We start from the raw sequence: 17,891 nt of genomic DNA, 5'->3' as shown, positions 1-17,891 counted from the left end.
TTGCATTTGAACTCTTTTTTCCACTTTATGCATTGCCAGCATTCATGTTAGCATGCTTTCGTCAGCACTCATTTCCTTCACTGGGTTCAGCCTTCAAATGAAGTCATGGGGGTTCTTGACACCTGAGGATTCTAATTCATTTCTGGCAAATGAATTGGTTTGTCCGTGGCCATTGCTTCACAATGATCTAACAATATTTGCTATTCAAGGAGGTTTACTGGAAGAATATAATGTTATAAGGTGTGGAGTTAGTAGTTTTTCTAGTTTGGGGTGTATTTGAGGCTGCTTTCTATGTATTCTCTTAAAGAATGTAGATTTCCTGGGAGACATAGAGTTTCTTCTTTCTTTCTTTCTTTCTTTCTTTCTCTTTCTTTCTTTCTTCTTTCTTTTTTCTTTCTTTCTTTCTTTCTTTATCTTTCTCTTTCTTTCTTTCTTTCTTTTCTTTCTTTCTTTCTTTCTTTCTTTCTTTCTTTCTTTCTTTCTTTCTTTCTTTCTTTCTTTCTTTCTTCTTTCTTTCTTTCTTTCTTTCTTCTTTTCCTTTTTTTCCTGAAAAGGGACAATAGAGCAAATAAATTTGGGAGTCTCTGGATCTTTCCTTTTCTCAGTGAATCCTCAAGAATATCTGGTCAAAACCACTAATATTAATAACTATTAGTTTAAATATTTACAGACTTTCAGGAAGCTAGGTTTATTCAAGATTGTAATGTCATTAAATACAAAATTTTGGGCCTGCTCTTCAATCACATGTTCTGTCTTGAACATGTTTCTCAGTTGATGGTTTCTGTGTACCACTGCTTGCTTGTTTTTTCCACTCTGGAGAAGCCCGTGTTCTATCTTGAAGATGTATTCTCTCTTTCTTGCCCTCCTCAAATCTTTATAAAAATGTTGCAGTAAAAAGTATTAAAACTATGAATAAGAAGTTAAGGACTGGAATATAGAGGGCCTATATATATGTATATATATATATATATATATATATATATATATATATAGGAAAGCCTCCAGAAATCAAAATTTTACTTCCTTTGTGGTTTATTTGCTATCATTTCTGCTCTTAGGGTGCATTTAAAATAAGCCACTGCTTTTTGTAGTAAAAGATAATTGCATACCTCCCTTGTTTTCATTAAGCTTTCTTTTCCAATTCTTGTTAAATTTTCCATTATTATGCCTGATTTGATAAGTTTCAAAACTATCCTGAATGCTGACTTTAACTTTTACATATTAGAGCAATGAGGAGACTTAAATGAAAAAGATTAAATGACAACAAAATATGGCACTTAGAATGTGGCACTCTTAGAGATGTACCAACCTATTTAACCCTAATGAACTAAATGATAACAAAATATAGCACTTAGATCATGGCACTGATCCTTATGATAATCCTATGATGGTCATATATCCTGTTTCATAGTTGGGAAAATGGAGATACCATATTAACTTGCTGAGTATGAAACTAGGAAATGTGATTTCAGTCCACCCATTGTCAGGTTCCAGCCCCCTTAATCTTTTACTAACCTGTATTGCTTGTCTGCCAAGGTCACAGAAACAAGGTAGAAATTGAGCTCAATCTATAATGTAAGATTGATTTTCAGCTCAAAGTTATTTCAACTTCTTTGCTATCCTGCTTTCAGTTTGGATTCTGTGTGGGAGAAATTGTGAAATTAATGTCTCATGGAATTTTTTTTTCTTTCTTGAGGAGCTCTGTCTATATCAGGACTATTTGGAGGGTGGAGTGATTGCTTTTGAAAGCAAGAAAGAGGCAAGTTTAAGGACATTTTGAAGAAGACTGAGGCAGGGGCCAGGTAGTACAGTGGGTAAGGTACTTCAACAAACAAAGTAACTAACTACAAAGGACTGAAGCAGCAGATGTGGTAGTTCAGACTGGCATCAGGATCCCAGTGTTAGTGTTTATGAGCCAAAAATCTTCATATCTTGAAGTTTTTTTATTGTTTGTGCAAAGACCTCATATATGCGAAGTTTTTAGTCTTTGTTCCATGTCAATCTTCTAGCCCAGTGAAAATAAGGAAACCAACCCAAAGGTTTGCAAAGATCATTTCAAAGTGTAGAAATTGCAAATGTTAGTCATGGCAGGCTGTCACAAGTTTAAGTACTTACATTATTTTTTTAAAATATTAACATGAAGTTTCTGGTGCAGAGCAGATTATTATTAAATTATTACAAATAATTTTAATGACTCCCTTCTTTTTCCAATTTCTACTCCTGAGACAGTGAGGGAAATGAATCAAAACAGATGTTATAAAACATATGTTTAAGTTTGTACTGATATCTAGGGGGAAATTAATTTGCACACATTTATATAGAAAAGTGATATCCCTAACTTCTCCCTGTCACCTCTGTCCTAGCCCCCTCCTTGTGCACACACATTCTTATATTTAGAAAGGGTCTTGGAGTCTCTTATTCTTACCCTTTAGAATATAAATAAGTCTTTTTGAATGAAGATAAATTAGCTCATACAGCCAGTGTGCTCATACAGACAGATCACATTCTTCCCTGAAAGGGAACTGTGCTTTTGCAAGGAGTCAATCTCTCCAGAGATCAATCTTTTCAGATGCTCTTTAACTGATAACTATTCAAGTTCCCAGAAGTTAGTAATATTTTATCAAAATATTTTATCAAATAGGCATTCATGGTATAGAAAGTTAAAAACATTGTTATATCCCCATGCAAAACTAAGACCCAATTAGAGAAGATTACCCCTACCTTCTAGTGCAATGAATTTGTGATGATTGGATCATCTGTCAGAAAACTAAATGGAGCCTCATATCTGTAGAAAGGCAGATTCCTGATATGTACCACATCTTATGAAACCAAAATCTCTGGGGCTGTGGTTTGGAATCTACATTTTTGCCTTATTTCTCATACCATCTTTATGCAATACAAATAGTATCTCCTTATTCTTTCCTTAAGGATCTGTCATATTTTCTGTTGCCAGAGATATTTCATCTTTGGCAGTTTTTGCTTCCTCGGTCTGTGATTTGGTAGGCATTTCAAACTTAGAAATAAAACAGACTTCTGTAGTAGTCTGAATGTCACATCAAACTGGATACGGTTATTATCAAGCTTTCTTGGGTGTTTATGATTTTTTGAAGATTAAAAATGAGACGGTAATGGTAAAATGTGCTAGTGGATAATGACTTCTTAAAGCAACAGACAAAACTTAAACATTTTTTTGTAGTTTTGTTTCTTTCCTTGAGGTAATATTGCATTATAATGTCTAAATTTCAGGTGTACATAATTGAAAATAAATATTTGTTCATATAAAATTTGGTACTAAAATGTCAAGTCTTACTTTCATCATTCTTTTTGTAGTATAAACCGAAGTCAATAGAACATGTTACTTTCCTTTTTGTTCTTGGCAATTTTGGTACTTATTCAAGGCCTTTTGTAATTTGAGACACATTTAGGAGTTTTTTTTTTCCTATATATGAAATGTTATAAAATAACTAATCTATAGTTTCCACATATGTGAAATATTATAAAATAACTACATAATAGAATATCTACATACTTTTAGGTGGACTAAGTTACAGTTGCTGGTTTCGAATTTTATGTCTACATTCAGCCATTCATATCTACCATCATTATAGTATTGATGAATCAATAATAAGCTAAAATGTGATTTAATTAAGGAATATTTAAGAAGTCAATTTTTTCAAATAAATTTCTTTCTTTTTTATCTTTATTTAAACACCGTGATTACAAACATGATTATAGTTGTATGATTACAGTCATGTAAAGAGCACCCCCCTTCACCGGTGCAACATTCCCACCACCAATTTCCCAGATCTCCCTCCTCCCCACCCCCCTACACCTGTACTCGAGACAGGCTTTCTACTTCCCTCATTCATTCACATTTTATGATAGTTTTCAGTGTAGTCATCTCTGCAACTGCACTCATCACTCTATGTGATGAGCTGCATGTCCTGAGCTGGACCTACCAGCCCTCATCTCTCTTGTCTCTGAGATATTGTTAAAAATGTCCTTCATTTTTCTTAAAGCCCATAGATGAGTGAAACCATTCTGCGTCTTTCTCTCTCCCTCTGACTTACTTCACTCAGCATAATAGATTCCATGTACATCCATGTATTGGAAAATTTCATGACTTCATCTCTCCTGATGGCTGCATAGTATTCCATTGTGTATATGTACCACAGTTTCTTCAGCCACTCATCTGTTGAAGGGCATCTTGGTTGTTTCCAGAGTCTGGCTATTGTAAATAGCGCTGCAATGAATATAGGAGTAAGGAAGGGTTTTTTGTATTGTATATTTGTGTTTCTTGGGTATATTCCTAGGAGTGGTATAGCTGGATCGTATGGAAGCTCAATTTCCAGTTTGTGAAGGAATCTCCATATCGCTTTCCATAAAGGTTGTACTAGACGGCATTCCCACCAGCAGTGAAAAAGAGTTCCTTTCTCTCCACATCCCCGCCAGCACTGCTTGTTTTCCTTTCTTGTGATGTGTGCCAATCTCAGTGGCGTGAGGTGGTACCTCATAGTAGTTTTGATTTGCATCTCCCTGACGATTAGTGATGTTGAACATCTTTTCATGTGCCTTTTGGCCATTTGCCTTTCTTCTTTTTCAAAGTGTCTGTTCATTTCTTCTCCCCATTTTTTGATGGGGTTAGTTGTTTTTTTCTTGTATAGTTCTGTCAGTACCTTGTAAATTTTGGATATTAGCCCTTTATCTGATGTGTATTGGGTGAATAATTTCTCCCACTCAGTGGGTGGCCTTTGTATTCTGGGCACTATTTCCTTTGAGATGCAGAAGCTTTTCAGCTTAATATAGTCCCATCTGTTTATCTCTGCTTCCACTTGCTTGGAAAGTGCTGTCTCCTCCTTAAAGATGCCTTTAGTCTCAATGTCCTGGAGTGTTTCACCTACATGTTGTTCTATATACCTTATAGTTTCAGTTCTGATATCAAGGTCTTTAATCCATTTGGATTTTACCTTTGTATATGGTGTTAGCTGGGGGTCTGAGTTCGCTTTTTTGCAAGTGGTTAACCAGTTGTGCCAACACCACTTGTTGAATAGGCTTTCCCTGCTCCATTTAGGATTTTTTGCTCCTTTATCAAAAACAAGGTGGTTATATGTCTGAGGAACCTTCTCTGAGTACTCAAGCCTATTCCACTGATCTGAGGGTCTGTTTTTATTCCAATACCATGCTGTTTTTATAACTGTTGCTTTGTAATACAACTTAAAATTGGGGAAAGTAATGCCTCCCATATTCCTTTTCCCAAGGAGTGCTTTAGCTATTCGAGGTTGTTTGTTGTTCCAGATGAATTTCAGAAGTATTTGATCCACTTCTTTGAAAAATGTCATGGGTATCTTTAGAGGAATCGCGTTAAATCTGTACAATGCTTTTGGAAGTATTGCCATTTTAATGATGTTGATCCTGCCAATCCATGAGCATGGTATGTGTTTCCATTTCCGCGTGTCCTCTCTTATTTCTTGGAGCAGTGTTTTGTAGTTTTCTTTGTATAGATCCTTCACATCTTTAGTCAGGTTGACTCCAAGATATTTGAGTTTGTGTGGAACTAATGTGAATGGGATTGTTCTCTTAATGTCCATTTCTTCCCTATCATTATTAGTGTATAAAAAGGCCATTGATTTTTGTGTGTTAATTTTGTATCCTGCCACTTTGCTATACAAATCTATTATTTCTAGAAGCTTTTTGGTAGAGTCTTTAGGGTTTTCTAAGTAGAGTATCATGTCATCTGCAAACAGTGAGAGCTTGACTTCTTCCTTTCCTATCTGGATTCCCTTGATATCTTTTTCTTGCCTAATCGCTATAGCAAGTGCTTCCAGTGCTATGTTGAATAGGAGTGGTGAGAGAGGACAGCCTTGTCTTGTACCAGAATTTAGAGGAAAGGATTTTAGTTTTTCTCCATTGAGGATAATATTTGCCACTGGCTTCTGGTAGATGGCTTTGACTATATTGAGAAAGGTTCCTTTTATTCCTATCTTGCTGAGAGTTTTCATCAAGAATGGGTGTTGAACCTTATCAAATGCTTTTTCTGCATCTATTGATATGACCATGTGATTTTTATTTTTGTTGTTGTTTATGTTGTGTATTATATTGATAGATTTACGGATGTTAAACCATCCTTGCATTCCTGGGATGAAACCTACTTGATCAAAGTGGATGATCTTCTTGATGAGGCACTGGATCCTGTTCGCCAGGATTTTGTTGAGGATCTTTGCATCTGTGTTCATCAGGGATATTGGTCTGTAATTTTCTTTTTTGGCAGCATCTCTATCAGGTTTTGGTATTAAGGTGATGTTGGCTTCATAAAAGCTATTTGGAAGTATTCCTGTTTTTTCGATTTCATAAAAGAGCCTGGCCAGAATTGGTAGTAGTTCCTCTTGAAAGGTTTGAAAGAATTCATTCGTGAATCCATCAGGGCCTGGGCTTTTGATTTTGGGTAAATTTTTGATTACAGTTTTAATTTCCTCAATAGTGATGGGGGTGTTTAGATATGCTACCTCTTCTTTATTCAACCGTGGAAGGTTATATGAGTTCAGAAATTTATCCATTTCTTCCAGGTTCTCATATTTAGTGGCATAGAGTTTCTCAAAGTATTCTCTGAATACCCTTTGAATCTCTGCAGTATCTGTAGTGATCTCCCCCTTTTCATTTCTAATATGCGTTATCAAGTTTCTCTCTTCCTTTTGCTTTGTGAGTTTTGCCAATGGTCTATCAATCTTGTTTATTTTTTCAAAGAACCAACTTCTGCTTTCGTTGATCTTTCGGATTGTTTTTTGGGTTTCCACTTCGTTGATTTCTGCTCTCAGCTTTGTTATTTCCTTCTGTCTCCCTATTTTTGGGTCCTTTTGTTGAGCACTTTCTAGTTCTATTAGCTGTGTCATTAAGCTACTCAGGTAAGCTCCTTCTTCCTTCCTGATGTGTGCTTGCAAAGCTATAAATTTTCCTCTCAGTACTGCTTTTGCTGTGTCCCATAAGTTCTGATAGTTTGTGTCTTTATTGTCATTTGTTTCCAGGAACCTTTTGATTTCCTCCTTGATTTCATCTCGGACCCACTGGTTATTGAGTATGAGGCTGTTTAACTTCCAGGTGTTAATTTTTTTCTTCTGTGTCCCTTTGCAGTTCACATCTAACTTCAGAGCCTTGTGGTCAGCAAAGGCAGCCTGCAAAATGTCTATCTTTTTTATTTTATGGAGGTATGTTTTATGTGCCAGCACATGATCTATTCTGGAGAATGATCCATGTACATTGGAAAAGAATGTGTATCCAGGTTTCTGAGGATAGAGTGCCCTATATATATCTACTAGGCCTCTTTCATCCATTTCTCTTTGCAGGTCTAGTATATTTTTGTTGGGTTTCCATTTGGTTGACCTATCAAGTGTTGACAAGCCTGTGTTGAGGTCTCCCACAATTATTGTGTTATTATTGATATCCTTCTTCAGATTTGTCAACAATTGTATTAAATACTTTGCTGGACCCTCATTCGGTGCGTATATGTTTAGGAGAGTGATTTTTTCTTGCTGTACAAATCCCTTGATTAGTACATAATATCCATCTTTGTCCCTTACAACTTTTCTGAGTATAAAGTTTGTGTCATCTGATATTAGTATGGCCACCCCCACTTTTTTAAGGGTGTTGTTTGCTTGAATGATTTTCCTCCAGCCTTTGATTTTGAGTCTATGTTTATTCTGACTATTCAGGTGAGTTTCTTGTAGACAGCAGAAGGTTGGCTTCAGTTTTTTGATCCATTTCGCCACTCTGTGCCTCTTAACTGGTGCATTTAGTCCATTGACATTGAGAGAAATAATTGTCATGGGATTTATTGCCATCTTTGTGTAGAAGTTTGGTGTGTTTTTTGTTCTGTCTTGTTTTTAGAGTAGATCTTTCAGTTTTTCTTTTAAGGCTGGTTTTGAGTCTGCAAAGATTTTGAGCTGTTGTTTATCTGTGAAACTGTGTATACATCCGTCAAACCTGAAACTTAGTTTTGCTGGGTGCAATATTCTTGGCGAAGCATTTATTTCATTGAGTTTTGCCACTACGTCCCACCACTGCCTTCTGGCCTTGAGTGTTTCTGGTGACAGGTCTGCTGTAAATTTCAAGGATGCTCCGTGGAATGTAATTTCCCTTTTCGATCTTGCTGCTTGCAGTATTCTATCTCTATCGGTGGGTTTCATCATGGTGACTAGGATGTGTCTTGGGGTGTTTCTACTGGGGTCTTTTTTAGCTGGTACTCTTCGGGCATGCAGGATTTGGTCACATGTTTTCTTTAGCTCTGGTAGTTTCTCTGTGATGATGTTCTTAACCATTGATTCTTCCTGAAGATTTTCTTCTTGGGTCTCTGGAACTCCAATGATTCTGAAGTTGTTTCTGTTGAGCTTATCAAAGACTTCTATTTTCATCTTCTCATATTCTTTGAGTAAATTTTCCATTGTCTGATCATTTGATTTGAGGCTTTTTTCTAATCTCTTCTGCTGTGTAAAGTTGTTATGCATCTCGTCTTCTAAAGCACTAATTCTATCCTCAGCTGCTGTTAACCTGTTGGAAAACTCATCCATTATGTTCTTCAATTCGTCTATTGAGTTTTTCAGACCTGTTATCTGATCTGATATTTCAGTTTGGAGTTTTCTGATTTCTATCTTCATATTCTCTTGATTTTTATTAGTGCTCTGATTTATACTTTCTTTGATATCTGTTAGCAACCTCCATATTTCGTCTCTAAACTCCATTTCTGAAAGACTGCTTAGGTAGTTGGTCGTTGTTGGGTCATCAGAGTTTCCATCTTCATTCTCTATGGTTGAAGTTGGTCTGCGTAGTCTCCCCATTGTCTCGCTTACGCTGTGGGTTTTTCTACGTGTTGTGGTGGTACTCATTGGCGAGGTGGAGTGCGCGGCCGCGAAGCGCAGCGGAGCGGCTGCGCTCCGGCCCCCAAACACTCACCTCAGCTGAGGCAAGCCGTCAGGGGATGCCTGGGGAGGCCCCCAAGTGTCTGCCAAGCAAAGGAAACCAGCACAAATACATTTAGGAGTTTTATTCCTTTGCAGGTCTTTGGAATTTTAATAAAGATTGCACTCAATTGTAATTTTTATTTAGGTAAAATTGATTATAAACAATGAGTTTTTAACCCTTTTACTAATCTTTCTGACTTAGAAGTAGGTAATTTTCAATATATAGAATGAGATGTATAAACTGACCCAGTCAACCCTTATAGTTATAAAGTTAAGGCAAGAATAATAAATTTTTAAAAAGGAGGTAAACAGAGCTATGTTGTATGGAATAACGGGACCCAATATTTTTCTGTACTTCTATTTTTTTCATAAAACGAATTTTGCTAAGAAATTCTAATAAAGGGATGAGAAAGAGAGAGAGGAGAGAGGAGTGAGGAAAAAGAGAGGAGAGAGAGAGAAGCATGCTCAAGAGATAACGTGGGCTTTTCCAAAGGTGAATAGAGACAGAAATTTACTATTCTAACATATCACTTTGCTGTAATTATGATAAATTATTTATTGACTGTTTTTGAGTGTGGAAGTAAAAGGAAAGGGTGGCTAGTGAAACTTTCTTTCTTTGTATTTGGCCAGACCCAGCAGTACGCAAGCACTACTCAATCTTTGCTTGCTGCTCTTGATAATGCTCTGCGAACCGTGTGGTGCCAGAGATCAAATCTGGGCCCTCCTGCATACAAAGCAAACATTCTAGACTATAGACTTCTTTCTCAGGCTCCATTATGTAACTCTGTCTCAGTTTTTCTTTCTCCGTTTCTTGCTGTGTGTTCTTCCAGTTATGAATGAATTCTGCCTTTATCCAGTAATTACCAGAGGTGATTTCACTGTCTGGTATCGGCTTTTGTATTGCTGTAAAACGTTGTGTTTTAATGTCTTTATTGATGTTTCTCTATTCAAAATGCAGTCGAGAAATTTTTGCCTCCTAGAATGTTGTATTTACAATTTTAGTTTATGGATGTGACTCGGAACAAGTCATTACACAATATTACTGCGTAGCAGAATTTATTTCTGAGCTAATTTCAAAGGTTATGATTCAAAATGATATAAGTTTAGTTATAAAAAATTATATGTAATAGAGTATTACTGACTAGGTTCAATCTATTTTGCTACATCAGGATCAGGTTTATCTCTGGGTAACAGTCACTAAAAGAAATGACATATACTAGCAATTGATATAAAGCTTCAGAAATATCTGATAATATCTGACAGGTAGTAGAGAAATAGTCACAGTAAGAATACAGAATAGATTTGTGGCAGTGTTTCAACGATGTAAGAGATGAGTAATACACTCAGGGAATATCTGTTTTTCCTGCCAATCAACACTTTATTGAGGATATATAAAGTGCTAAACATTATGCAAGGTGCTACAGATAAAAAAATGAGTTTGGGAATTTACAATCTATTGAGATAGACACAAATGCTAACTATAAAACAGGGTGATATATACCTTTTTTAATAGGGAGCTAAACATTTTATAGAGGTTTCTGATATAAATATGGCTTATGGATTTAGCATCTTCTCATACTTTTTAATAGATAGTTTTAAGAGCATCAAGAAAAAAGAAAACAAAACAAAATTCAAACACAAATTCAATCCAATTAGAAGATATATACATTTATAGATCGAAGAATCCTCAAAGCTATTAAACTAATATGAGAATTCTATGAGATGAAAGGAAAAGAAATGTAGCAAGATGTTGAAGAGACCAGAGAGACGAGTAGACAGACCAGTAGAGAGGTTGGTTGTCTGACCCACATTTGCCTGGATTTGATCCCTGAAACTCTCTGGTTCTTGAACACTGCAGGAGTAATCCTTGAACACAGAGCCAGAAGTAAGCCCTGAGCACCACTGGTATGGATCCTAAACAAACAAACAAACAAACAAACAAAAAGCAAATGGGATGTAAAAAGAATTAATAGAGAGGCACTTGCTGAAGAATTTACATTTGAGGGGCTGAAGCGATGGTGAAGTAGTAGGGGGTTTGCCTTGCATGCTGCTGATCCAGGAAGGACTGTGGTTTGGTCATCCATAGTCACATATAGTCGCCCAAGCCAGGAATGATTTCTGAGCACATAGCCAGGAGTAACAGCTGAGCATCACTGGGTGTGGCCCAAAATAATAAAAAAAAAAACTACATTTGAAAGAAAAGTTCGAGTTATTACTTAGTTCTAGATATTATTAGCTTGAGAAAAGCAGGAGGCAACAGGAACCGTATGGATTTCCTTTGGTTCACAAAAGTAGATGTGGGATACATAATAAAGTGTCTCAAACCCTCAGAAGTTTTTGTAGAGATAATAGGTTTATCATGGGGGTGTGTCTGAAAAAAAAAAAGAAAGCACTTGCCCCAAATCTAACCCTTTTTACCTATCCTTCCTATAAAAAAACTGGTAAAATAACTTTTCTTGGAAAACCTTACATGTTTTAGAAATAACTTACTTGTAAAGAGTTATAAACAAAATACTCAAAGAATAAAAGGACATTCAATTATCAAAATAAAACATACGTATTTTGCTAGAAAAAATTAGTACATGTAAATAATAAAAAGGAAACATTATCTTTTTAAGTAAGATTTTTGGCAAGTTACAAGCAGAAGAAAACTCATTCAATGTGAGGAATAATATCTGCCAAATACATGTAGCTAAAATCATGTCTTTCATTGTGTGTGGGATGACTCACACCTCTTTGTGCTTAAGGTTTATCTCAGAGGGTAAGATGGAGCAATAAAAGTCTCTCAATGAATGTTGATGGACAGTTGTTGCAGTCACATATAAAAGAATGAAATATCTACTATCTTACACTACACACAAACATCAATTCAAAGAGCATTAATGACTTCAATGCAAAGCCTGAAACTTTAAAATTTCAAGAGGAAAGAATCAAAGGTAAACTCCTAGCATTGGTCTTTTTGATGAATATTTAGATTTGATACCAAAAGCTAAGATAACAGAAACTTAAATGATCATGCGGGACTGCAAGCAAACTAAGAAGCTTCCACACAGGAAGGGAAATGATTTATAAAATGAAAAGACAGTTTACCAAGAGGGAGAAAACAGTTGAAAATAAGAATATTATATAGAATTAACACCCAAAGTATAAGGGAATCATTCAAAATAGTCATAAACAATTTTTAAAAATCTGATTTTTAAAAAAATGGTCAGAAAGGTAGTACTGGGATGGAGAAATATTTCAAATGGATAATTTATATGCTTTACATGTGGAGGCCCATATTCAATACCAGGTTTCTATGGCCCACTAAGCAGTTCTTGGGGTAACCCTTGAACAGAAAGCTGAGATATCATGACACACCCATTAAAATAGTTTATAGCTAAACAAGAGTTTTACTGAGCATGAGGAGAAAGTATGTGTGTACTTCTGGTTTGAATGTGATGAATGCATTCACTATAAAAAGTAGTTCCGATGAATGAACTTAAGTTGAATAGTTTCTATATAAGTCTATATGCTGGGCACTACCAAAATAGGATATTATTGTTAGTGGTTCTCTGTTGTATATTACAACCACTTAAAGCTAAAATTTCTGATGCCAGGCCACATACCACACAAATTAAAAATTCAGGATAAAAGCCTTTGGCACCAATCATTCTTAAAGGTTTTTGTTTCTGTTCACATATATCCAAATTTGAGAAGTTCATTGTACTATCACTTCATTTTTTCCTTTTAAGAAAGAAAGTAACATGTCGGGCCTGGAGAGATAGCACAGTGGCGTTTGCCTTGCAAGCAGCCGATCCAGGACCAATGGTGGTTGGTTCGAATCCCGGTGTCCCGTATGGTCCCCCGTGCCTGCCAGGAGCTATTTCTGAGCAGACAGCCAGGAGTAACCCTTGAGCAATGCCAGGTGTGGCCCAAAAAACCAAAACCAAAACCAAAACCAGAAAGTAACATGTCTAAGAAGACTGAACTAAAAAGAAAAAAAAATGAGTTTTCAGGATAATTCCACTTAAGGATGATTTTAGTTTTGTTTTGTTTTATTTCCTTTTGGGGGTTACATCCATTGGTGCACAGGAGTTGATACTAGTTTTGCACTGAGAGATATTTCTGGTGGATTTAGGGGACCTATGGGATGTCTAGAATCAGACCTACATCTACCACATGCAAGGGAAATGCCCTAGCTATAAAACTATTGATCCAGCCTATGATGATAAAGTTTTTTGAGAAAGCTCATAACTTGAGGTTAATGCAAAACTTTGAACAAAATAAAGAATTCCACTTGGGAAGACTGTGTCGAGCATACTTGCAATTTACCAGATGCCCCATAGGTGCATTTGGAGATCAAGAAAAGGAAAGGGTACCACTTGAAAATCAGATGCCCCATAGGTGCATTCGGAGATCAAGAAAAGGAAAGGGTACCACTTGAAAATCTATGTGAGTCATCTACTTTGTAGAAATGTTCAGCAAAGAGAACTGACCTTAAACAAAGGAAAGACTTTGGAGTATGTTATTCACAAAAGCAAGGGGAGTTTTCTGTCTGAGTGTCTGGATTCCTCTTAAGAACGAAAGAATATTTAATTTTAATAATATTCCATAAAAAGTATTGTTATTTACATTTGTTTCATTTTTTTTCTATGAAAGTCTCAGTTTATACCAACAAGTAGAATCTCTGAGTTCACTGCCACTTGCCAAACTTCATCTCCTAAGGTAAGTGATTTTGAGTTGTGCTATTTATGTCATGTTTACTTTTTTTTTTTATAAAATCTTTATTTAAGCACTATGATTACAAGCATGATTGTAGTTGGGTTTCAGTCATAAACAGAATGTTTACTATTTGAAGGATAATTGTTACTAAGACCAAATGTCACCATGATTAATTAACTCACAGCAGATATTTATATCTATATTTATAAAAACAATTAGTTTACATCTTCATATGGTTCAGAGTGCTTTTTATATATCCATTTAAAATAAAAGTGGCCCCACTTGGCCCACAGCCAACTTGCAAAACTTTCCCCAGCTCCATTTATTAAGTTCACTCCATTCTTCCCCTCCCCACATCCCCTTCTCCTCTGACTATTTTAAAATTGTGGTTAGATTCAAGGGTGAGATTTGGATTGGTTTTGTGTTTCCTCTTGCCTTTTTTTTTATATAACCCATATATGACTAAGATTGCCTGGTATTTATTTCTCTTTCTTTCTGTGAGTTATTTCATGGCCGCAAATTGCAAATTTTTATCTTTTCTAATAATTGAATATCATTCCATTGTGTGTGAATGTGTGTGTCTGTATCTATGCAACACTATATTTTCTTAATCCACTTAACCCATAAGAGTCTTATCTTGCCTCTTATCTTGGCTATAGTAAATAGTGAATAGTCTTGCCATAAATACAGAAGTGCATATAACCTTGTCATATGAGTGTTTTTATATTCTTCAGACAGGTGCCTAGGAAGTAAGAAGTAATGTTTCATTTTAAACATTTTACTTATTGTTTATTTATTTTTATATTTCTCTTTGGGAATCATTCTGTGCTGAGTTTAGTTCTGGCTTTGTACTCAGTAGACATTCCTGGTGGTAGTTGGAGATTATGTTTGATTTTTGACTCTGTGCATGGGAGGTGTCAAAATTCTTGTACTATCTCTCTGGCCATGTCTTAGTTTTCTCACTAGAGTAATACATGCTTATTAAGAAAAGACTTAGAAAATAAGATATGCATAAAAAATTAAGTTACCACTCTAATTCAGGCTCAAAGGTGATGACTTCTAAAATATTTTAATATAAATTTTATTAGATTTTAATCTATTTTAATATAGATTATTTTCAATTTACTGTATTTCAAAAATATTAATTTATATTAATGTAGTTGGAAGGTGAGTTGTTGAATAATTCTGTGAATTTATTTAGAAATCACTTGTTGGGGGCCAGAGAGATAGCATGGAAGTAAGGCATTTGCCTTGCATGAAGAAGGATGGTGGCTGGAATCCTGGCATCCTATATGGTCCCCCAAGCCTACCAGGAGAAATTTCTGAGCAGAGAGCCAGGAGTAACCCCTGAGTGCTGCCAGGTGTGACCCAAAAGCCAATAATAATAATAGTAATAATAATAATAATAATAATAATAAAGAAATCACTTATTTTCTACAGTTTCTTATACTTCTGAAATATTATGTTATTATGTTTAGGTTTATTCTTTAAAATTATTGAACATTTTAAATTTAGTGGGTATATTTTTGAATGCTTTGAGAATTTTCAGCTATGTAAATCACACATACAAAACTAAAAATTTATTACTTTAGCTATTTACATTTCTTAATGGCATGAATAAAACTCAACCAGCTTTTAACAAATAGATTGCTGATAAATTTGCAGCAGGCAGATAGACAAGAAAATCTTCCTTGGAATGGGAGGTGTCAAGAAGCAAAATATGGCCTCATTTTGAGCTTTCCTGCGTATCACATGGATGTAAGATTTCTGACTGTCTGTCTTTGTTAATTCTCAGTAAGCCATATGGCATTGTACATTTTTCAAAGTCTGTTTCCAAAGCTTCTTTTACAAATATTAGTGTTAAATTTAACCTAATATTTAAGGTTAGGAGAGAACTGATAATTATAAAAATCAGTCTAATTACTAAAATGTGTTCTTTATTATTCAAGGAAAATATGAAAACTCAGAAAACCCGGCCTTTAGACCAAGACTTGAAGCTTGACTCCCTTGCATCCAACGAATTGTCTGTCAGTAATAGAGGCTGGAAAAGAAATGCAGAAGGGACACACTCTGATAAAGAATATGTCTCAGAGACTAATATAATGAAGATGTCTGTGTTGAAGAAAGTGAAATTTCAACAGCCAAAGCACCCAGCAACTGAATCAGAAAATGTCAAACTAGCTAAGAGATACCAGGTGTCGTTTTCTTTCTTATTCACGAAGTCGTGAGTCACTTGATCCATAAGTAGCAGAAAGTGTTTTCAGCTGAGTTTCATGGACCAAGCCCCATTTTTCTCCTCCTCCTCCTCCTCCTTTTTTCCCTCCTGTGTTCTTTCTTTGGAGAAAAAAAAATTGTGACTATAAACAGATCATCAGAGTATCATCATCTTTTTCCTGCCTGGATGATAAAAGGATTTTTAATTTGTATTTAAGTGATAAGATAGACATGTAATGTTGAGGATTTTTCATCTAATATTTTAAAGAAAAAAGCTTAGACATATTTAGTGTAGATATTTATTTCTGTAGTCTTAAATTCCGAGATATTTTAATGTATTAATTGTTGAAAATGTAACTAAGTACTCAGACTAAAGTTAACAAAGAAACTACAATTTCAGTATCCAGATGAATTGTTATTTGTTGCTATTGTTTTTTTGTTTTAAAACATACCTGGAGGTGCTTAGGGTTTATTTCTTACTCTGTACTTAGAAATTACTCCTGGCAGGGATTGAGGCCATATGGCTGCCAAGGATTGAACCCAGGTTGGCCTCTTGCAAGGTAATGGTGCTGTCTATTTGACTGTATATTTGACTTCAAATTTGATACTTTTTGAAGAACAACTGCATATTGACTTTCACCATATTGATTTTGAGAATATGGCTTCAGATTAAATTAATAACAGTAACATTCCTTGCAACTGAGCGAGCATTTGTCCTGTCTAGATCAGTGCTAAATGATGACATAAATTGTCTTACAACTATTTAAATCTTTTATAGGCCAAAATTTATTTCCTGGATTATTGTGTTGATCAAATTTAACTCTAGGTGCCTTTCAGTGTTATTCAAAATTAAATATTTGCCCTTAAAATGTGAATGCGAGCCCATCTGAAAAATAATGAGTTACCATTGGCTCTGAAAGGAATCAACTAATTTCATCAGCAATTATCTTCTAAAGTTCTGTCCTTTGTGTGAGACAGTGTGTTCAACATTATGCAACACAAGATATTCTAGGCTTAGTTCATTCAAATGGATTTATCCTGAATAATAGATTACAGAAATATTTTACCCTTTCTTTTGTGATATTTTTGGCAACAGTGTATAGACTCTTTTAGAAAATCTTTTGTGATGGAGACTCATTACCTCCCAAAGCAGTATTTTCTCATTCTAATTTTGGGTAACTCATTATCCTGATATATTTGAAACCTAGTTTCCAATACTTTTACAGTCTGGGTCTTACAACTTTCTAAATCTAACTGTAATTTTTAGGATATTATTTGAATCATATCCTGTATTTGATTGTAAAATCTATGTTCAGCAGTTATTCATTCAAATACTGCATGTAAGTAAGCACTTGTAGGCCTACCCCCCTTTAACCCTAGTTTTACTTATTAACTGTGCAATTTCAATATTTGAACTATTCTTGCTTATGTTATGAACAGGTTGTATGCTCCAAAAATATACACATGATACAAAGCTGAAGTATGCTCATGTCTTAGAATAATACATCTTAGTCTTTAAATATAGATTCACTTACATTCAAAAATATAATCACCTATTGTGTGCTATTCTATATAGCAGCAGCTACAAGGTAGTCTCCATGACTTTTAATGGTCCCTGCCCCATTAAACTTACAGCTAAGTAATTGAGGCAAATGACTCACTAATTAGACAGAAAAACATAAACTCTGCTAGTACACTTTTTATGACAAGTAGCACATCTTCTACAAATTCAACTTTATCAGAGTGGAGAAATCTCAGAAGAAAAACAAATTTTAGAATTGATTTTCAATAACATCAGCAAAAAGAGAAAAAGAATCCGTCAACACAGTGCAATCATTATTTGCTAAAAAGGAAGCATTAAGTATGAAGAAACTGGGAAGACAAAAAAGCTAGACATTGAGAAATTGAAAGGAGCTGTTGCATGAAATAGGAATAGGGAGGGTCCAGAACCACAAGGGTCTTACAGACTCTGATAAGGGGGATTGCATTTATCCTGAAAATAAGGAAAAACTATTGAAAGTCTTC

The 17,891-nt window shown here is 35.2% G+C and overlaps 1 protein-coding gene across 1 annotated transcript in view; it reads left to right on the top strand.

The window, feature by feature from the left end:
- Positions 1 to 17,891, top strand: part of MORC1 (MORC family CW-type zinc finger 1) — a 176,424-nt gene that overhangs the window by 99,789 nt on the left and 58,744 nt on the right. The window contains exons 18-19 of the mRNA XM_049785605.1: positions 13,590 to 13,655; positions 15,602 to 15,847. Of these exons, the coding sequence (XP_049641562.1) occupies positions 13,590 to 13,655; positions 15,602 to 15,847 (312 nt within the window). The remainder of the gene's footprint in view (positions 1 to 13,589; positions 13,656 to 15,601; positions 15,848 to 17,891) is intronic.

Source organism: Suncus etruscus, chromosome 13 (genome assembly GCF_024139225.1).
Source record: "Suncus etruscus isolate mSunEtr1 chromosome 13, mSunEtr1.pri.cur, whole genome shotgun sequence".
In the NCBI taxonomy this organism is placed as follows: Eukaryota; Metazoa; Chordata; class Mammalia; order Eulipotyphla; family Soricidae; genus Suncus; species Suncus etruscus.
Note: the sequence above shows the minus strand (reverse complement) of the source record. Positions and strands in the feature narration are given on the sequence as shown.